The sequence below is a fragment of the Balaenoptera ricei genome, chromosome 14, assembly GCF_028023285.1.
Source record: "Balaenoptera ricei isolate mBalRic1 chromosome 14, mBalRic1.hap2, whole genome shotgun sequence".
NCBI classification, from domain to species: Eukaryota; Metazoa; Chordata; class Mammalia; order Artiodactyla; family Balaenopteridae; genus Balaenoptera; species Balaenoptera ricei.
This window is the reverse complement of record NC_082652.1, coordinates 1,807,042-1,830,028: the sequence shown is the minus strand read 5'-3', so window position 1 is coordinate 1,830,028 and position 22,987 is coordinate 1,807,042. Positions and strand designations below refer to the sequence as shown.

The 22,987-nt window shown below is 44.6% G+C and overlaps 1 protein-coding gene across 1 annotated transcript in view; it reads left to right on the top strand.

The window, feature by feature from the left end:
* Positions 1-15,971: 15,971 nt before the first annotated feature.
* The window catches only part of ADGRD1 (adhesion G protein-coupled receptor D1), a 150,277-nt gene continuing 143,261 nt past the window's right edge, over positions 15,972-22,987 (top strand). Inside the window, exons 1-2 of the mRNA XM_059894801.1 lie at positions 15,972-16,672; positions 16,757-16,793. Of these exons, the coding sequence (XP_059750784.1) occupies positions 16,607-16,672; positions 16,757-16,793 (103 nt within the window). The 5' untranslated portion in view covers positions 15,972-16,606. The remainder of the gene's footprint in view (positions 16,673-16,756; positions 16,794-22,987) is intronic.

Below are 22,987 nucleotides of genomic sequence, written 5' to 3'. Positions count from 1 at the left end.
CTGAAAATTTGGTCTCTGTGCACATGTGCCAAGTCGAATCGCAGAGACAGAGTGAAGTAGAAAAAAACAGCTTTATTGCTTTGCCAGGCAAAGGGGAACACAGCTGGCTCGTGACCTGAAAAACTGTGAGTCCCAACCTGGGAGGACTTAGTGAGGAGTTTTATAGCAATGGTTCAAGGATGGGGCTGCTGGTAAGGATTAGGGCCTGCATTCCTTTAATCTGGCCTCAGGTGATCTCCTGATGACCTTCTCCCTGGAATGAAGAATGCTTCATCAGGTAGTTAACGTCTTGCATTTGTTGGGGGTTTAGTTCTGCAGAAGAGCTCAAAGATACTGTTCTGTGTATCCCTTGAGGGGGCACCAGGACCCGCCCCAAGGCTGCACTATTGTCTCCTGACTGCTCCCCCCTTGTCTCTGCATCCCCTCCCTTCCCTGATTAGCAACTGTTTGAACCTGCCCTTTGGATCTCAGGGAGGGTCATGGAGGCTGAAGTCTATTCCCTACAGATAAGAAATGGGGGACACAGAAAGGCTTCCGTGCCCAGCAGCCCCACAGGGTCCTGCTCGGTTTCACCATCTACTTGGCTGCTCAAACCAATAGCCCAGGACACAGTGTAGACGTGTCAGAGTCTCTCCTTGGCCTCATCCAATCCATCATCAAGTCCCACCCGCTTTACTTCCAAAGTACCTCTTCATCCCCACGGCCACCACTCTGTCCAAGCCACCATTCCCTCCTGGTTTGATGTCCCCCAAAGCTTCTAAACTGGATTTCCTACCTATGGTGCCCAATCTCACGTAAACCAGATGTCCGGCATGCAGTGGTGTCCTGCTCTCCAAGAATCTACTATCTGTCTATACAGCCGCTGGAGCAGCCTTTTAAAAATATCAAGTAGCTCATGTTCTCTCCTCTTCAAAACCTTCCAGTGGTTTCCCATTCTACGTTGAATCCATGGTCTACAGAGCTGTTCACGGTCTGGCCCCTGCATCTTCCACCTTCCTTTTGGACCACTCTGCCTTTGCTTACTGTGTTCTAGCCACATCAGTTTTTCTAATTCTTGCAGATACTGGCTCGCTTTTGCCTTAGGGAATTTAATCTTTCTTCATCTGTCATGCTCTTCCCTCAGTTTTGCATGCTTGGTTCCATTAAATCACTCAGGACTCGGCTCAAATATCACCTGTTCAGCAAGGAAGGCCCTCCCAGACCATCATCTAGAGTCACACTTCCATTCTCTCCATCCAGTCACGAACACCTAACAGTGTTTTATTTTATTTAAAACACTTATCACAATTTTCAATTTTCAATTTTTTTTGTTTACTCATGTCTTGTGTGCTTCTCTTACTGGAACATACATTCCTGGAGGGCAGACAACTGTTTTTCTTGTTCACTGCTCCATTCCCAGAAGAAGAATAGCTGGTATGGAAGAGTAGCTGGTATGTAGTAGATGCTCAATAAATGTTTAATAATAAACAAATCCTCTGAAAAGAGAGTGGCAGGGGGACTGCAGACAATGAGGTGATTTATCCAGGGTCTTCTAAGATGATGGGTTCATGGGTGTACATGAAGCTTATCCACAGATGACTTCTCCCAGCTGAAGCTTCTGTGAGGGTATGGATGCATTAAAAACAGTATTTTGGGGGGAAGGTAGTAGTGGGTGCAAGATAAAAGGCCAAAGCTGAGCACTATTTCATGACTTCTTAGCTTCCATGATCATATGAGACAATTTCTTGTAGTAAATCAATCTCTCTCTCCATATCTCTGTGTCTCTATCCATCTAGCTATACTTCTGTATATATAGAATATACAGATATATATTTACTTGTTCAGTTTATCTGGAGAACCCTGACCAATACATCTTCCCTCTGTCCCTCCATCCCACAAATTTGTATTAAGCCTGAATTCAATTTAATAGAAAGTCGATATGACCTGGCCTTTGTGCTCTAGGAACTAATATTCTAATAAGAGAGTTAAGGACACAAAAACTCAAAATTCAAGGCAGGATTTAATAGGTGACACAAGTTAGGTGTAGACATGATATTCTGAGGGTGCAGAGAAGGGAGGCAGACCTTAAAGTGGTTGGGAGAATTAATTCAGGAGCCAGGTTGTCTGAGTTCAATTACCTGTTCCCCTTTTTATTACCTGTGTGATCTTTGGCAAGTTATTTAACGGTCTGTGCCTCACTTTCTTTACTTATAAAATATAGAAAAGATTACTATCTACCTCATAGAATTATCAGAAATGCTAGGCAAAATAATGCATATTAAGACACTTAAGACAGCACCTTAATATTAAGTATTCAATATGTTGCACTGAGGATGGAGACACTTTATCCTAATGTTGGGTAGGATTTAAACTTAATGTGAAAATGGGCAGGGAAATTCCAAGTGGAATCATGTGAACAAAAGTAGCAGGAAGGGGTGAATGATGATAGTTGAAATATTCAGTTTGGTTGGAAAACAGGAAGGGGAAGACGATGGATGATATTGGGAAATCGTGTGGGACCATAACAGAGAGGGACATATTAGTAGCCAGTCTCTTTCTGGTGAGTAATTATATATCACTGAAGATTTCTAAGCTGAGAAATTGTCTAGATGCCTTAATTTCTGCAACAATTTACTGGCTCAGAAATCTTTGGTGACCTATAATGTCTTAGCAAAACACTTCTTTCCTTCTGCTTGATTTGAGTTTATTTTACTCTTTCTGTTCTAGTCTTAACATGAAACCTTAGTTTATGGATTTGGGATCTTTTCTTCTTTTAATATACTCATTCCATGCTATAAATTTCCCTTTAAGCACTAGTCTAGCTGTAATCCATAAATTTTTATATGTTGCATTTTCCTTTCCGCTGCATCAAAAATGTTTCTAATTTCCCTTGAGTGTTCCTTGTTTACCTATGGATTAGTTGGGAGTCTGCTGTTTAATTTCCAAGTGATTGGAAATTTACCTGTTCCTTTTCTGTTATTGATTTCTAGTTCAATTTCGTTATGTCCAGAGGGCATACTTTGTATGATTTCACTTATTTAAATTGGTTAAGATTTGTTTTATGGCCTAGGATTTGATCCATCTTGGTGAATGCTTCATGTGTAGTTGTGTATCCTGCTGTTGTTGGGTGGAGTGTTCCATAAATGCCAATTAGATCCAGATGGTTGATCATGTTGTTCATTTCTTCTGAATCCCTTCTAACTTTCTGTCTCCTAGTTCTATCTGTTACTAAGAGAGGAGTATTGAAGTCTCCAAATCCTATTGTGGATTTGTCTCTTTCTCCTTTCAATTCTGTCAGTTTTTTTTTTTTTCATGTGTTTTGAAGCTCTGTAGTTAGGTGCATACACATTTAGTATTGTTATATCTTCTTGATGAGTTGACGTTTTTTATATATGTGTTATTCCTCTTTATCTTCAGTATTTCTCTTTATTCTGAAGTCTATATTGTCTGATATTAATATAACCAGTCCAGCTTTTTTTGGAGGGGGTTAGTGTTTGCATAGTATATCTTTTTCCGTTCTCTTACTTTTAACTTATCTATATCACTATGTGTGAGTGAGTTTCTTGTGGCCAGCATATATATTTAGGTCATCATATAAAACCTAATCTGACAGTTTCTGTCTTAAAATTGGTGTGTTGTATATAATTTACCATTTTATTATTTTTTTTGTTTAATTTTTTATTTCTCTATTTCCTCTTTCCTGACTTCTTTTGGTTTATTGGATTGTATCTTAGCATTTCATTTTATTTATTATTTTCATTTTGACTATGTCTCTCTGCATAAATTTTTAGTGGTTTCTCTAGAGATTACAAAAATGCATTCTTGACTTTTCACAGCCTATTTAGAATATTACTACTTCAAATTTGAACATAGATATCCTGTCCCTCTATAGTTTCCTTTACCCCCCTCTCTTTATGCATGGTTGTCTTACATATTACATTCACATACATTAATGACTCCATTGGTCAATGTTGTTGTTGTTATTATTATTATATGATTTTGCTTTCAGCTGTCAACATGTTTAAAAGAACTTTGGGAGGGTAAGTATAGTATATTATACTTAACCATATATCCACTCTTTCTGTTATTCTTTCTCCATTCCTAGAGAATTGAGGCAACAGAAAGTAAGTGGAGACTGACAAATAGAGAAAAACTAAATTTCTGATGACCTTGACTGCATTCTGAATATGGCCGTATTATCCTCTGGACTTTTTGTAACTTTTCCCCCCTTTGTTTAAGCCTGTTTTGTGTTTGATTTTCTTTTCTTTCCAATGGAAAGCACCCTGGTTGACACAGTCTTAAGGAGGCGATTTTGGTGAAGGGTACTGTGATAATTTTTTGTTATGGTTTAAGTTGTAATAGGCGAATAAATGACAAAATTGTAGCAAAATTCAACTGGATTTCAAGTCCAGATATCTTTTTAAAAATTTCTAGTTTAATTCCATTTGTAGGGTCTTTATGAAAGTCAGGATTAGAATATTTGTTGATGTAGGCTCTCCTGGAATAAATCCCTTGAAATGCAGCTCTATCTTTGAAGGTTTTTATGGAGCTTGACATTGTTATTCACTGAGACAGACAGTAAAGTATTAACTAATTGCTAGTTTTGCTGCAGTGGTCCAGCATGATTTTCTAAAAGAGGCATGATGATTGTCTTTTTCTCTGCAGCTGATTTCACTTCTAAATGGCAAGTCCTATTGTTTGCTGGAGGGTATGTTAATTGCTCATATGATGATGGTGGTGCTAATGACACATGATGATTACTTAGTCCCTCGCTGGCACTGGTCCCATCTCTTAATATCTAGAGTTGTTTATTCCTCAGTTGCAGGCAGACGAAAATGAACACAGACTTGTAGGTAGGTACCCATGACTGCTTAAGTGGCCGAGTTCAGACACAAAGTGGAAAACTCACTCTGGACTGAGAAATCACCTAGGATGAGTAATCATGATGACGTCCAAATCAGCATGGCATCCTGTATCAGTTGGAGATTATTTTCATGTACACGTAACTGAAACTAGACTCCAGTGGCTTAGCTTAATAGAGGGACAGGTATGGTAGTTCCATGATGTCATTAAAGACCCAAGCTCCTGCTCACCTTTGGCTCTGCCATTATTAGCATACACGACTTTGGGGGCAGGGTTATATATATAATTCATATGTACAGAAAAATCACCCTTTTTAGAGTCTAGTTCTATGAGTTTTGACAAACACATAGAGTCATGTAACCACCACCATACCAAGATATAGAACAAACTCAACAACCCCCAAACTTTTCCTTGTGCCCCTTTATAACTAACATCTTCTTTCACCTCCACCCAGACAACCACTGATCTTTTTCCTGTCTCTACTGTTTTGTCTTTATAAGAAGGAACTCATATGAATGAACTCACTCTTTCACTTGGGATAATGAATGTGAGACTTATGCTGCTGTGTGTATCAATATTTTTCCTTTTTAGAAAAACTGAGAAGTACTCTTTTGCGGATATCCCTTTTATGGATGTGGTTTGTTGATCCGTTCACTGGTTGAAGGACATTTGGGTTGCTTCTAGTCTTTGGAGATTATGAATAAAGCTGCTATGAACATCTGCATCCAGGCTTTTGTGTGAACATGTTTCATTTCTCTTCAGTACGCACCTAGTAGTGGGATTGTTGGGTCATCTGATGGGGATATGTTCAGGTTTATACAGAACTGCAGACTTGTATTTCAAATGGCTGGACCATTCTTAACAGTAATGTCTGAGAGTTCCAGCTGATTTATCTCCTCACCAGCACTTGGTCTTATAGTTTCTTCTCAATCTAATACGGGTGTAATCCTTGTGGTTTTAATGTGCCTTGGCATCATGACTAGAGCTGTTGAACATCTTTACATGTGCTAATTTTCCATCAATATATCTTCTTTGGTGAAGTGTCTTCTCAAGAGCCTTATCCATTTTGTACTGAGTTGTTTGTTTTGAGACTTGAGAGTCTTTTATCAAGATACGCATTTTGCAAATATTTTCTTCCAGTCTTTTGTCTTCATTTACTAACCACTGTCTTTCCAAGAGCTTAGGTTTAACGTTTTGTTTAATTGGATGAAGTCCAATTTCTCACTTTTTCTTTCATGGTTTGTACTTTTTGTGTCTTTTCTAATAAGTCTTTGCCTTACTCAAGGTCACAAGTATTCCCCCCCACCATGTTTTCTTCTAGAAGTTTTATAGTTTTAGACTTTATGTTTAGAACTATGATTCAATTTGAGTTAATTTTTGCTGTGTGGTGAGGTGTGGGTTGAGAGTCCGTTTTTTTAGCTTGTGAATGTCCAATAGTTCCGGCCCCATATATTGAAAAAAACTTACCCTTTCTCCATTGTGTTCCCTTTGTTGAAAATCAATTAACAATATAGGTTAAGTTTACTTCTGCCTTCTCTTTTCTATTTCATCCACATAAATGTATAACATTTTGCTAATACCACACTCTATTGATGACTGCAGCTTTATAGTAAGTCTTGAAACCAGGTATTAAAGCTCTCCAACTTTGTACATATTTTCCAAAATAGTTTTGGCTATTCCAGTTTCATTACACATTCATTTTAGAATCAGCATGTTGATTTCTACCAGAAAACCCTGGTGGGATTTTGATTGGGGTTGTAGAATTGAGATTTGAGTGGGATTATCTGGGGGAGAATGGACATTTTAACAGTATTCAATTATCTACTCCATTTATTTAGGTGCTCTTTGTACATATTTAGATTTATACCTATTTCATTTTGGGGCACTATTATAAATGACATTTATATTTTAATTTCTAATTATTCATTGCTAGCATATCAAAATACAGTAAATTTTTTATGTTGACCTTGTTTCATGTGACTGTGATAAACTCACTTGGTAGTTCTGGTAATTTATATACTATAAAGTTCATCCATTTAAAGTGTACAATATTTTTAGTGTATTGACAGAGTCATGTAAGCATCACCATAATCTAATTTTAGAACATTTTAATCACCTTAAATCCAGATACCTTTCTTTCATTTGGATTTCTAGTCTAATTCCATTGATTAGAGAACATACCTTACATGATTTCGATATTTTATATTTGTTGAGGTTTTTTTTATGATCAACCTTGGTTAATGTTTTATGTGCACTTGAACATGATCTATTTTGGTTAATGTTTTATGTGCACTTAAAAGGATATCATTTCTCAGTTGTCGAGTGGAGTGTTTTATAAATGTCATTATATATGTCAGCAATGTACATTGCTAGTGTTGGTCAGGTCTGTATCCTTAGTGATTTTCTGCCTACTTATTTTATTGATTGCTGAGGGAGGAGTCTCCAGATATAACTGTACGTTTGCCTATTTCTCTTTTCACTTATACCAGTTTTTGTATCATGTACTTTGTGGTTCTTTTGTCCATTGCACACGTGTTTAGGATTGTTATGTGTTGCTGAATTCATCCTTTTGTAATGTAATGACTCTCTTTATCCCTGATAATATCTCCTGTTCTGAAGTCTAATTTGTCTGATAACATAGCCGCTTCAGTGTTCTTTTGTTTAGTGCTTGCAAGATATACCTCTTCTCTCTACTTTAATTTTTAACTTTGCTGTGTATTTATATTTAAAAAGTGTTTCTTGTAGACAGTATATGGTTTGGTCTTTCTATTTTACCGAGTCTGGGAATCTCTGTCTTTTATTTGATGTGTTCAGATCATCTAGATTCAATGCAATGACTGAGTAAAATCTATTCTCCTTGCTAGTTATTTTCTTTACTTTTTTTTTTGCCAGTTATTCTCTATTTGTTCCATCGGTCCTTCCTTCTCCCCTTAGCCCTTGTTTTTGGTCTGCTTTTGGATTAATTCAGAATTTGCTAAGATTCTATTTTATGTATTATTATTAGCTTATTATTTATACCTCTATACCATTTTTTTCCAGTGGCTGTCCTAAGGTTTACTATACTTTTTTCCAGTGGTTACCTTAGGATATATTTCTTTAATAGGTCACATGCTACCTTCCAATCATATTATACCACTGTGTGTAGTGCAGACCCCTCACAGCTGTGTACTCCCAATTTTCCCCTCCCTTCTTCTGTGACATTTTTCGTACATTATACTTTTACATATGCTATCAACCTACAGCATATTCTACTCTTTTTTGGGACAACTTAGTTTTTATAGCAATTAAAAATAAGAAAAAAAGTCTTTCCTATTTATCTCAATTGTAACCATTTCTGGATAGATTCATTTCCTTGTGTAGATCCACGTTTCTGTCTAGTGGCCTATTGTTCTTTTACATTTCTGGCAGTGCTTGTCTGCTGGCAATGAAATCTTCCAATTTGTGTTTGTCTGAAAAAGTTTATTTCTCTTTCATTTTTAAAACTGAAGTATAGCTGACTTACAATATCATTAGTTTCAGGTGTACAACATGGTGATTTGATATTTTTATAGATTAACTCCATATAAGGATATTTTAAAATACTGGCTATATTCACTGTGCTGTACATTACATCCTTGTATCTTATTTATTTTATACATAGTAGTTTATACCTCTTGATCCCCTTCCTCCACTGCCATCCCCACTTGTAACCACTAGTTTGTTTTCTGTATTTATGAGTCTGTTTCTGTTTTGTTATATTTGCTCATTTGTTTTATTTTTTGGATTCCACATATAAGTAAAAAAATACAGTATTTGTCTTTTTCTGTCTGACTTATTTCACTGAGCACAATACCCTCTAGGTCCATCCAACTCACTTTTTTAAAGTGCAAAATTCAGTGGTTTTTAGTGTATTTGCAAGGTTGCGCAACCCCCTGCTGTCTAATTTCAGGACATTTTCATCGTCCCCCCGCCTCAAAGAAACTCTATACCCAGGACCAGTCTCTCCTCACTCCCCTATTCTCAGCCTTTTCTTTCATTTTGAAAAATACCATTACTAGATGTAGAGTTCTGGGTTGCAGGATCCCTCTTCCCCCGCCCCAAATGCCAGATATTTCACTACATTGTCTTTTGAGTTCCATAGTTTCTGATAAGAAGTGTACCGTAATTCTTGTCTTTGCTTCTCTGTATGTAATGCGTATTTTCCTCTTGCTGCCTTTGTGATTTCTCTTTTGATGTCATGTGTCTAGGGGTGTGCAGTGTGTTTATGTGGTGTGTGAGGGGTGTGTGTGTGTGTGTGTGTGGTGTTTGTGTGTATGTGCATGTGTGGTGTGTGTGCACGTGTGTGTATGTATGGTGTGATGTGTATGCATATGTGTGTGGTGTGTGTGTACACTTGTGTGGTGTGTTTGGGATTTATCTTTCTTGGGATTGTCTGAGTTTATTGGGTCTGTGGTTGAATGTATGCCATTATTTTCGAATATTCTTGGCTGTTAGCTCTTCAAACATGTTTTTCTGCCTCATTTTCTCACTTCTACTTCTGGAATTTCCGCTATACATGTGTTAGAATATACACATATCAGAATATTGGGACACTGCTCCTTCATGCTCTGGGTTTTTAAAAAATGTTCCTTTTTTTCACTTTGTGCTTCAGCTTGGATCATTTTAATTGACCTAGCACAGGGTTCACTGATTTCTTCCCTGCCTGTACGGAGTCTACTGATGAGCTCATGGCAGCAGTTTGATGTGTTATACGTTTTACTCTTAGCGGCAGCATTTCCATTTGACTCCTTCATATAATTTCCATCTTTCTGCAGAACTTTCCCTTTGTCCATATATGCTGTCACACTTTCCCACTAAAGCATTTAACATATTAGTCAGGGTTATTATTTGTAATTTTCTGACATAGTTTTGATTGTTTTGTCTCTAGACAGTGTGTCGGTTTTTCTTGCTATTTTTGTGTGTCATACTTTTAGAATAAATGCTGGGCATCAGGTGTAAAACAGTGGAGACTGAGGTCAACAGTATTCATGCCAGGAAATGGGTACAGCTCTTTTCTGCTAGGCCATTAGTGTGTGTGTGTGCACGCACTGGTGCACACATGTGCTTGTGCATGTGTGGAAAGGCATGTATGTGCAAGTATGCATGTGTGCATGCATGTATAAACATGTATTTTAATGCATGAGTATGCACTACGTGTCTGTGCATGTTATGCATGTGCGTGTGTGCCTGTGTGTGCATGTGTGAGCACATGTTTGCCTGTGCATGTGTGCAGTGTGCATGTGGGCGTGAGTGCACGCACATGCATGTATGTGTGCACACATGTGTGTATGCATGCGTGTGCACGTGTACATGTGTGTGTATGCCTTGTGTGTGCATGGGTGAGCACATGCTTGCTTGTGTCTGTGCATGTGTGCAATACACGTGTGTATATGTATATGTGTATGTAAGTGTATATGCAAGTATGTGTATGCCTGTGTGCATGTGTATGCATGTTAAGTCAGTCTGGTCGGGAGTAGAGCTGCCTTGGGTTCTGTCGCCATGGTTACCATCAGTGCTGCACGGGCTTCAGACTCCTCTGGCACAGCCTTGCGCCTGGGGTGGGGTTGCTTCGGCAGAGGGAGCCCCTCAGTGTCCTTTGCCCCACTTTCAGTTCCAGGCCTTTCTCGCCAGCCAGAGCAGCTCCCCACGCTCTCGCCTCTCCATTACCAGGGTGCTGCGTCCTGCCAGCCTGCGAGTGGGACGGCGGGAATTCTGTTTCCCTGGTCAGCCTCAGGCTCAGGTGGCCTGAGTTCCTGCATCTCGGGTGGATGTCCCCAGTGGCTCTGCCCCTCTCCCAGCACAAAGGGATCTCTCTGCCCCTCTCTGGGGACAGAGGGTTGTGTCTCCCCTTCCTCCAGCTGCACAGGTTCTTCCCAGTGCCCTGGGGTGCAGTGTTGACTGTCCTTCTACAGCAACTGCAGGCCTTTGGTGCCTGGGGGAGAAGGTCCAGGCAGGCGTCATGCCTTCGCAGTGGCGGCCACTCCTCCGGTGAGCGGCCACTCCTCCGGTGAGCCCTGTTGAGAGGTTGCCTCCAGACTCCCACCTGCCATGCTCTTCCTCTGAGCACCTGCTGGGGTCATGGAGAAGGGCCTGGGGTGGGGTGCGAACTCCCCTGTGTCTGCAGTGGCCGAGGGCTGTGTGCTCTCACCTAGCCCACCTTGGCCTTTCCAAATTCATTGCAATTCTTTTGCTGAATTCTCCTGACTGGCTTGGGCCCCGTTTTCCCCGTGCCCTGCCTCGTGTGAGCCAACACTCATGCCCTCCTCTCCTTAGAGGGGTCTGCCGTTTCAGACCACATTTCAGGCTGCGTGGTTTCCCTGACCTCTGTTTGCTAATGGACTCAAGAAAAGTCATGAGTTTGTAGATTTGGAGGCTGCTCTTGTTGTGAGGCGAGTAATGCTCTTTCCAGCTTTCCATGTCCTCAGAGAAAAAGCTTGGGTTTCCATTCCCATGACTGCGGGAGAGCTGCACCATCTCTTCTTATCACTTCTATGCTCCGGCCAGAAAAAAGGTCAAGGTCAGCAGGCTTCAGGAAGAGCAGAGATCAAAAGCGTTTTCTCGAAGCCTGTGCCGCAGACGTCCGCCTCTATCTCGCTGTGTGTAGCCCCCTGGCCACCCCAGCTGAAAGGGAAGCGGCCGTTTTTAACTGAGATTACGGGCACCCAAACACACTTGGGGTACTGCCTGGGGAGAAGGGAGAGACTGGATTTGGGGCAGGGAGTGAGCCACGTCTGCCAGGCGCAGTCTTCTTAAAGCCTGCCTCCCCAGCTCAACAATTTCTCAAGCTTTCACCCCTCACCTCCTCTGTGGAGACGGGATGAAAGCTATGGACACCGTCCCCGCAGAAGTTCACGTGTGTGCCTTCAGAAGAGCTGTGCGTGCGACTTCAGGGCACTCTGTGACCCTACGAAGCTGTGCCTGAACGTCGGGACCCATGGAACCGTCACCCCTGATGGCCGGTCTTATCCTTGGTTCTCCAGGAGCAGAGCCTGGGGTTGACATGTGTGTGTCGTGTTCTTGGGAGCCGATTCTAGGGGCAACGGTGTTTCCAGGGGGAGTACCACAGGCAGGTGGGAGAGTGAGCTCAAGGAGCTGTCACTGAGCTGCCGCTCCTGGAGGGGAAGAGAAGGAGCGGGTGTCTATCCACTGAGTCCTGAGCCGCACTGGTCAGGGCCGCTCGCTGGCAGCAAGGGCCCCGTTTCTGGGTGCTGATGCACGCGGCTGCGTGGGACCCCCGGGCGTCCCGCCTGCCGCCGAGTGGGAGAGGCCCCTGGCAGAGGCCCCTGGCAGAGACACACCGTGGGGAGGGAAGCGCGGAGGCTGGTGTGCGGCTGAGCCTCCCAGCGCGTCTGGAAGGAGAAGTGAGGCCGCCCGCCGGCCGGGCAGTGGCGAGGGGAGGGTCCGGTACACAGGCCAGCCAAGCGCCGCCTCTCTCTGCCTTCTCCCTGCCCCCCTGCCCTGCTGCCTCCTGTGCCTACGCAGTCACCGAATGACAAACGACTGCAGCTTCTCAAATTCATCCCATTCACCAGACCTCCGACGGCAAGCGACAGAAGCTAAGCTCAGACTCTCTCCCGGGAAACAGGAAGGGATCGGTGCCTCGCGGCGAAAACTGCCCCTGTATCTCAGGTCCAGGAGCTCAGCAGACACCATCGAATCCCTTAGCTCAGTCTGTCCGTTCTTTCTACTCTTTGTAGGGGCAAAGTGGGCGTGAGCAGCCTTAAGTTAAGATCCTTGGGGATCAGCAGCGCCACTGGGGGGAGGGGAGCCTCCTCTCTTCCAGGGCGGGTGTATTAGCCCCGGGAAGGCGCTGATCAGAGCCGAGGAGGACGCGTGACACGTCTGGTCAATTGCAGGCCCGGGGCGCGCCGAGGTGCTGCAGGGGTCCCGCCCGCCCCGTGACCATCTGCCCACCGGACGGAAGCACGTGGCTGGCGTAGGAAGCACCCTGCAGAGGAAAACCCCCACGCTTGTGTCCACAGCAGGGGAAAGCGGGGGGGCTGGGCCGATGGGTTGTTGAGGGATGTGTGGCATCTGGGGAGGTGTAGCTGGGGGAGATGAGACCCGGGCCCTAAGAACTCGGTGTCCTCACAGCCTGGCGGCGCTCCCAGCACCTGGGAGGTTCTACCGCGCTCTTCCTGAAGTCCAGGCTGTCCGTCCCGGCCGGCGGACACGTCTCCAGTTACGGGTGAATAATCCACTTATGCCCCCGTCTTCAGCTGGCTTCACACTTCGCTTCATCCCTGTAAAACTTTATTGAATAGAGCCTAATTGGAATTTAAGGTTCCTTTTATTCTTTTTTTTCAGCTTTATCACGGTATAATTGACAAAATTGTAATAATATATTTAAGGTGTGCAACGTGATGATTTGATATACATATATATACACTGTGAAAGGACTCCCACAGCAGAGCTAATTAACACATCCATCACCTCTCACCTCACATATTTATCTTTTTTTTTGTTTTTGGTGAGAACAGAAATTCTACTCTGTTACTCTGTTGAAATTGCAAATTTCAATTACACCGTACAATATTACCCATTATAGTCACTATGTTATATATAGATCCTTGGACCTATTCATCTTTTTTTTTTTTTTCTCCCTATTCATCTTTTCACTTCATTTTATTTATTTTTTGTTTTTTAAAAAAGATTTATTTTTATTTATTTATTTAGGCTACGCTGGGTCTTAGTTGCAGCACGTGGGATCTTCATCACGGCATGCATGTGGGATCTAGTTCCCCGACCAGGGATCGAACCCAGGCCCCCTGCCTTGGGAGCACGGAGTCTTAAACACTGGACCACCAGGGAAGTCCCTTCGTCTTTTTTTTTTTTTTTAAATTTATTTATTTGGTTGCCCTGGGTCTTAGTTGCAGCAGGCGGGCTCCTTAGTTGTGGCATGCGAAATCTTAGTTGCGGCATGCATGTGGGATTTAGTTCCCTGACCAGGGATCGGACCCAGGCCTCCTACATTGGGAGCATGGAGTCTTATCCACTGTACCACCAGGGAAGTCCCCCCTTCATCTTTTGAAAAAAAATTTCTTAAATTATAGTTGATTTACAATGTTGTATTAGTTTCTGCTGTACAGCAAAGTGAATCACTTATACATATATATATATATCCACTCTTTTTTAGATTCTTTTCCCATATAGGCTGTTTCAGAGTATTGAGTAGGGTTCCCTGTGCTCTACAGTAGATCCCTATTAGTTCTCTATGTTATACATAGTAGTGTGTGTGTGTGTCAATCCCAATCTCCCCATCTATCCCTCCCTCCCCCCCACCTTTCCCCACTGGTAACGTAAGTTCACTAAGTCTTTGAGTCTGTTTCTGTTTTGTAAATCAGTTCATTTATACCCTTTTTTTAGATTCCGCATATAAGCGAGATCATGTTTGTCTCTCTCTGTCTGACTTACTTCACTCAGTATGACAATCTCTAGGTTGATGGTGATTTTTATGGTTAAAAAAGGAACAAACCGGCGTGGCTGGGTCTCGGTGATGGGAGAGGTCCATTTAATTAACAATCTGTCTAATTCTTGGTAAATTAAGACCTGGACTAAGAAAAATCTGCCTCTGCTGTCCCTCCTCATGCATCTTTCTCTTTCCTCCTGAGGCAGGCAACAGGAGGGACAGAAAACTGGTGAAATGCAGAGATAAAAGTTGTAAATTACTTTCCCCTTAGGCGATCAGCCTAGGCGGCAGGATAAAGGTGGCAGTTACCACAGTGGAATTCACCATTTTTTTCAAGTGGGGAAGAGATAGAGAAACGTGCACATGAATTTCTGGAGCCCTGCTGAAGCTGTGCCCCGTGGTTCAGCCTATCAGATCATCTGGAAGGTTGTGGGCTGCAGTCACAAGTTAAAAGTAATCACTTCACGGTTTTGACATCACATTTTTTTCTCCCCCATGGAGACTGGAGGTCATTTTCTTATCCTCTTTAGGAAGTACTTGGACTCAGGGCTCTGTTCCCATTTAACGTCAGGACAAAGGAGCTAATAATATTAGCTAACATTTAATGGGTGTTATTTTCTACTTTATAATCATAATAACCACAGCTAACATTTATTGAGTGACATTTTTTCTTTGCAAGAAATAGCTAGCATTTATGGAGTGCTACGTATTTTCCAAGCGCTGTTTTGAGAACCTTGTACGTATCATCTCATTTCGCGTTACAACTCTATGAAGCGGAAACTATTACCTCCATTTTACAGACGAGGAATATGAAACAGAGAGGTTCAGTAACTTGCCTAAGAGCACACAGCCAGTAAGCACTGGAGATGGTACAGTGAGGTAAGTGTTATTTAAATCACATAGCACATTATAGCAGTGATTATAATCATGCACGCATGTGTGTGTGTGTGGACATGTATGCAGTATAGATAAAGTTTTGGTCTCTAGTAAAGTGGGCTGAGGCTGGCTAAGGGCCTGACGCTTTACTATCACCTTGAGCAGCGGTCCCCAACCTTTTTGGCACCAGGGACCGGTTTCGTGGAAGACAGTTTTTCCACAGAGCAGGGGAGGCGGGGTGGGGGGCTAGGGGTGAGGTGGAGAGGGTGGGGGGAATGTTCAGGTGGTAATGCAAGCGATGGGGAGCGATGGGGTGCGGCAGAGGAAGCCTCACTCGCCCGCCACTCCCCTCCTGCTGTGCGGCCTGGCTCCTAACAGGCCACGGACCAGGCCCCGCCCACGGCCCGGGAGCTGGGGACCCGTGACCTTGAGAACACTATCCTGGATGCTGTGGCGGGCCGTGGGGATTGGTGTAATCGCCTAGTGCACCTTGTAAATAGTTTCATTCGTCTCTGAAAGGGTTAAAGAGAAAACGTGGCCAGCATCACGTAGAGGGCACGAGGGTGCGGTGTATTTTCTTCTTCCATCCCTAAGTCACCTTCCTTCTCTGTCTGGGCAAACAAGGCTCCGCTCTAAACAGACTTTACGGTCTGTTGTACGTTTTGTATTTATTAATATTTCTGCTGACTTCGAGGCGCTGGTGGAAGGTAGCTAACGTATGTACGCGCCCCGTGTCTGTCTGCTCTGCTTCTCAACCTCAGACCCTGAAAGTAATTCCCAGTGGTTCTTAACAGGCTGGTGTTAGGACCCAGGAAGGACACAGCAGCCGCGGGATATAAATAGAGAAGCAGAACAGAACAAAGTTTGAGGAGAGAGCCTTACATCCCTCACTCTCTCCACCCCAAGCGCTGGGGGACAGACAGACGGACGAGGTGTAAGCCTGAGTCACACCAGAAGGACTCGGGCAGCAACGCACCAGCCCAGGAGCCCGAGGGAGCTCCAGACACAATTCCTCCCACTTCCAGGAAAAAGAGAAACTTCCAACTCTGAACCTGGGTGGATGCCACTGGAGACTCTTGACAGAAACAGAAAACCGTGAGGGACCCACGATCACCCCCTGAGCCTCGGTGCTGCAGTCACAGCCCTGGATTTCTTCTCGGGAGCCGGGATCGGAAGCTGCCTTTCTCCTCCCTGCGTCCCCGTGCCGGTCTGATCGTTCCCATGTGTTTATTGATCACCGAACACCCTTGAGTCCGGAGACGAAGACGAGACACCCATTAACTCTCATGACCCTCTGCCTTAACTCTCTGCAGTTCACAAACTCTAGTGAGACAGAAGGTTTTCTTCTTTCTGGAACCTGTGAAAATGTCCCTTTCCCAAGGGAGTGAAAGTTAAAGGCGCCACTTTGTCACAGACCCTCAGGAATTCTGCACGGATCACATTTTCACCTCTGAAAACACCATGAGGAAACTGCTGCCTCTTTGCTGCTGGCACTCCTGGCTGCTGTTGTTTTACTGTGATTCTCAGGTAGGGTCCCCAGGTGGTGCCCACCGAGACGGGACGCGCCGGGACGTTCCCTGCATGTCTTACAATGTGGTGTTTTGTGTGCAGGTGCACGGAGCCGACGCCAGGTCACAAGCCCATCCAGGTGAGTAAGGCGGCTTCCCTCCTGGTCTGCTCACTACCTGCTCTCCCTGCCCAGCCCGGGGTCTGGAAGCAGTTTGCTTGTTTTGTCTCTAAGGCTGCGGGCGAGAGGCCCTTCTTGGGCTCCTCTGGCCCCGCCAGCTGTCCTGGCACCTGGTCCCGTGGGTCACTCGTCATCCTACACCTCCATCTTGGGGAAGCAGGTCTCTCCGCGCCCGGATGCTTCTGGTTCTGGGGCAGTCGGGAAACGGGGTGTTCACCGGTGAAGCACCTTCTGTCTCTTACTTACATCGTGTGTCTCCAGCACAGATTCACTTGAGCTGACTTAGAGCATCGCCCCCTTCCCGCGCCGCCCCGTTGTGTCCCCGTCCCTCCGACGGGAGCTTGGGTCCTCCGTTCCCTCCGAGGAAACCCCTCGCCCATCCGACTGGGTCCGCTTTTCCTGTGCCCTCCTGAGCCCTCAGTCTGGAAGCACAACCCTGAGGCTTTCCTCGGGGAGGACAGAGGAGACGTGAAAACTTCCCTTGCCCCTTCCCAGAGGGGGAGGCCTGCGTGACGGCGACGGGAATTCGCTTTGCCGGCCCTTGTTCCCGTTTGCTGCTCGGCTGGCATGCGCGTGGTAGAGGGGACCCTACACTAACGTCCCCAAGTCCTTGCTTGGGAGCCCGGAGGACAACCCCGGGCTGGGGGTGAGCGTGCCTCTGGCCCCGATGACTGTCACGGGCAGCACTGCCGACTCCACGACCCACCAGAGATGGCGGGTGCAGCACCCCCGGCCCCATCCAGGTGGGAAGCCAGTTCCCAGGAGCCGGCTCCGGTCTGGTGGGGGCACCAGAGCCGTGCTGGGCGAAGGTAGACGAGGGGTGGGGCTCTGTCCCCTTTGGAGTGACGCGGCCGTCGCGGTGGGTGCTGGAGCACCCCGCCGTCGCTGCCACCTCCACCTGCCGTCTCGGTGGTACAGGGGCTGCCATGTCTCTTTCATCCGCATGTTGAAGTTCAATCTTCGGTTGAAAAGGGCGCGAGGGCGGTGAATTTCCACAGGCTTCCCTTTCCTTAGCCAAAACGCTGCAAGAAGGGTTTGGGGATAAATAGAGCATCTAGCATCGCATCAAACGGGGGCCGTTCGTGCCCTGTCGCTAACTCGCAGCTCACGCTGGTTTCCCGGGAGAGATGTGTGTGGCCAGGAAGGCGACAAGGCAGCCCTAGGCCCCCGGCCGCAGTCAGGGTCGGCAGGGAAGCTGTAGGGTGTTTGCCATGTGGTCCCCTGGCCATATCGCGGCCCCCCGGTTCCACCCACGGCCACTGGCATCCGTGACCCTTAGCTTCAAGGAGTGGCTTGAACTCAGTCTTGGTTCCGTAGAGAAACTGCTCCTCTTGCATTCTAATTTAGGGCAGAAGAAACATTTCTTGATCAACTGACTACCTCAGAGAAATAATAATAAACCTGACAATCATAGAAATGTTACTAAAAAGGAGCAATGTGCACGGAGGCCTGGGGGGAAAGCTGGAGCGCAGGGAGCTTGGGGTCTTAAGCTGCCCTGTGGGCAGCGCTCTGTAGCTGCGAGAGATTCCTCCTCGTCGAATCCTCCCGTCTCCAGCAACCTCTCTTTCTTCTTGTTCTCCCCACCCCGCTTTTAAATTTTATTTTAATTAAAAATGTTTTTATTCCTCTTTATTGGAGTAGAGTTGCTTTACAATGTGGTGTTAGTTTCTGCTGTACAGCGAAGTGAATCAGCGACGTGTATACACATAGCCCCTCCTTTCTGGATTTCCTTCCCATGTAGGTCACCACAGAGCACGGAGTAGCGTTCCCTGTCCTATACAGTAGGTTCTCATTACTTATCTATTTTATACATAGTATCAATAGTGTGTATATGTCAATTCCAATCTCCCAGTTCATCCCACCCCCTCTCCCCCCTTGGTCACCCCACATTTTTAAATCTTTATTTCCTTTTCTTCCTCCCGCCTTCCTTCCTTTTTAGAGTGAAGATGAAGGCTGATATTTATTGAACACCTAGGAGTTTTATTGTTTTTATTTTATACCCTATGGACGAAACCCTATTGCTTCCTCTCCTTCCCCCTTCCTTCCTTCCTTCCTTCCTTCCTTGTTTCCCTCCTTCTCTCCCTCTCTCTCCTTTTCTTTCCTGTCATCCTTTCTCCCTTATTTTCTTCCTCTCCCTCCTCCTCCCCCAGTCCTTTTATTTTGTCTTCTCTTCCTACTCAACCCCCTTTCCTGCTGAAAAGTCTGACCCCTGTCATCTGTGCACCATCAGCACCTGGGAGGCCTGATGCATTTCTGCTTCTGACCTCGGAAGCCTGCAGCATCCCGAGGGGACCCCCAGTGGAGGAAACCTGATTCCCAGGACTTCCACCCGAGGGCATCCGCCTAGGCACACAGTGAACATGCAGAGACCCTGTTCCCAACGGGAAGAAATTTGGAAACTCCCTGAATACCCATCAGTGTGGGAAAGCCTATAAAAGTTGTAGCATTTTATTCTAAGGAGCGCGAAGCGGCAGATAAAAATGCCAATATGATGGTGTACTGGGTGCTTTTACGTAGATTCTATACAGTCGCCCCAGTGCTTTGAAGCAACTTTGTCAGCCTCCAGGTGACGAAGTGTTTCTTCCCAAGAGTACGTGCTCTGCCCAAGGTCCCAGCGCTAATAAGACATAGTGGTAACTAAGGACTCACAAATTTGGAAGGAGCTGGGGGTGGTCAGACTCATACAGAGGTTGAAGATGAGAATAGCGTGGTCAGCCCAGTGGGGGAGGTACGCACGGGAGGTTTGGTGAGCCGGGGTCCCCAGTAGAGGCTGGACCCCTAGTGTCCTGAAGGCAACCACACCAAAGCTTCCTTTCTAAGGTTCTAGGAGGACTAGTAAGCGTTTCCTGGTTTCTCGGTATGGTACCCAGCCCTGTGCTTTATAGATATTAGGTGCTCAGTAAATATCTGTTGGCTGGATGAGGCATTGTCAGTTGAAGATTTGCTGGTTGTCTGGTGAGCTGAGTCCCTGATGACAGCCAGCCTGCGTGATTTTAACACCCAGCTGGGGGTTTTGGCTTCGTTTTCTGCCTTGCCTCTCTATACTAGCCCAGGTAACTCGATATTTTCCTGGTCTTTATCTGTACCGCATAGATAGGTATTTAGTTTCATCAGTAATTGGAAAACAACTTCAAATCATTTCGAGCATTTGTGTGTTTTGTGACTGTGGACTGTCATTTTGTGCCAAACTATAGCATGCTGTTGGAAGGACCACCAGGGGCTATTCTAGCCCACCTCCCCATTCGAGAGTTGATGGAGGTGAGGCCCAGAGAGGGGAAACTGGGGACTCCATCCCACACCTGGATCCTTTTCTCTGGCCCCAGGCTGCCCGATTTCTTGCTCTGGCCCCGAAGACAGTGCTAGGAAGCTGTTATGGTGGATAAATCTAAATCCATAAATGGCAACGGCCAAGAAATTGCACATCACTTAAAAAAAGTTTATAAACATGCCTTTTACAGATAACTTTTGTAATGAGGGGACTTAATAAACCATGTCGTTATCCAGAAGTTTCCTGGCCCTGGGGTACGCAGAGTGGCTGGTTCTGTTTCCAGGAGATGGGGGCAGCTCATCTCATTGGCCCCATTTAGATGGCAAGGAGGCTAACACAGGTGATTATAGTAATTATAATTCCCATAGTTATGTAGTGGGTTTTTTCCCCTGTGTGAATCAATTGTTTGTTCCCTTTATTTATTTTTATTTTTTAATTGAGATATAACTGGCATGTAAAATTAATGAGTTTCAGGTGTACAACATCATGATTTGGTATTTGTATATGTTGTGCAACGGTCAGCACAGTACGTCTAGTTAATATCCGTCACCAACATCATGTTGTATTGTTTATACAGGACCCTCAGGGTCACTAGGTCATGGTAGGAACTTCATTCTTCATCGTCCTAGTGCAAACACAAAAGTGTTTATGATATAATTTTTAAAAGTAATGTTTATACACTATTGAACAAATGGAAATTTGGCATTTAGAGATTGGGGAGCATCAGAATTACATAGTCTTTCTAGGTTTATTCTTTTATTTATTCATTATTGCAATTTCATTCGTTCCACCTATATCATTTTTTAAAAAATTTTATTTATTTATTTATTTATTTATGGCTGTGTTGGGTCTTCGTTTCTGTGTGAGGGCTTTCTCTAGTTGTGGCAAGTGGGGGCCACTCTTCATCGCGGTGCGCGGGCCTCTCACCATCGCGGCCTCTCTTGTTGCGGAGCACAGGCTGCAGAAGCGCAGGCTCAGTAGCTGTGGCTCACGGGCCTAGTCGCTCCGCGGCATGTGGGATCTTCCCAGACCAGGGCTCGAACCCGTGTCCCCTGCATTGGCAGGCAGATTCTCAACCCCTGCGCCACCAGGGAAGCCCCCATATCATTTTTTTAAGAATTAATTGCTAACATTAAAATTGGGGGGAGAGTTCAAATGCAAAAACCTAGATTTCTGACACACACATACACACGCGCATGCACTCACACACATACACACACACGCACATGCACACACACACATGCACACATACACACACACACACACACACACACACACCAGGCTGTGTTTTACACACGGGGCTAAGGTGCAAATAGAACAAATTTTCTGCACTCAAGTCGCGAAGAGTCTGGTATAGGAGACAGACAACAAACAAATATACTAACAAACAAAAACTTTCAAATTATAGTGTAAACCCCACGAGAAGACAAAACAAAGCATTGGGAGAAAGAGTGGATGGTGGTGGTGATCAGGACAGGCCTCTTGGAGGGGGTGTCCTGAGGGCAGAGGTTTGAATGACAGAGTCAGTTATGCACAGCGAGAGAAGAGCACGGGGGACAGCAGGCGAGTCCCACTGTGGAATGAGCTTGGTGTGTCATGGGCCAGGCAGGAGGGGTCCAAGATCTGCCCAAATTGGCAGGGACCAATTTTCCTCTGTGTGGTGTAGATTTCTGTTGAATAAAATCAGTGGGCACGTATTGCCCTACACAGATTCAAGGGGTGAGGGCTTCCCTTTACTGACACACAGAGTAAGTGACAGGGAAGGGATGGAATGGGGAAATCTGGAATAAAAGCTGAAAAGGAAAAATTAAAGGTTTTATTAACTTTTCTTTTTGAATATTGATACCCCTCTCTCCCTCCCTCCCCCTCTCTCTCACCAAACTGGATCAACAAAACATTAAGTATGGATGAGAAATTATTGCTGAAGAACTGATTTTGAAAAAAATTATTTTGTTGAAGTATAGTTGATTTACAGTGTGTGTTAGTTTCTGCTGTACAGCAAAGTGATTCAGTTATACATATATATTCTTTTACATATTCTTTTCTGTTACGGTTTATCACAGGATATTGAATAGAGTTCTCTGTGCTGTACAGTAGGACCTTGTTTTTTACCCATTCTATGTATAATAGTTTGCATCTGCTAATCCCAAACTCCCAATCCATCCCTCCCCCACTCCCCCTCCCCCTTGGCAACTACAAGTCTGTTCTTTATGTCTGTGATTCTGTTTCTGTTTCATAGATAAGTTCATTTGTGTCATTTTTTTAGATTCCACATATAAGTAATATCATACGATATTTGTCTTTCTCTTTCTGACTTAGTTCACTTAGTATGATAATCTCTAGGTCCATCCATGTTGCTGCAAATGACATTATTTCATTCTTTTTTTTATGGCTGAGTAGTATTCCATTGTGTGTGTGTGTGTGTGTGTGTGTGTGTGTGTGTGTGTGTATCACATCTTCTTTATCCGTTCATCTGTTGATGGACACCTAGGTTGCTTCCATGTCCTGGCCATTGTAAATAGTGCCGCAATGAACACTGGGGTGCATGTATCTTTTCAAATTAGTTTTCTCCAGATATATGACCAGGAGTGGGATCGCTGGATCATTTGGTAAATCTATTTTTAGATTTTTAAGGAAGCTCCATACTGATTTTCGTAGTGGCTGCACCAATTTACATTCCCACCAACAGTGTAGGAGGGTTCCCTTTTCTCCACACCCTCTCCAGCATTTATTATTTGTAGGCTTTTTGATGATGGCCATTCTGACCGGTATGAGGTGGTACCTCATTGTAGTTTTGATTTACATTTCTCTAATAATTAGCAAAGTTGAGCATTTTTAGTAGATATTTTTATGATTTTTGAGTTTTTTTTAAAATCAAGAATAGGTT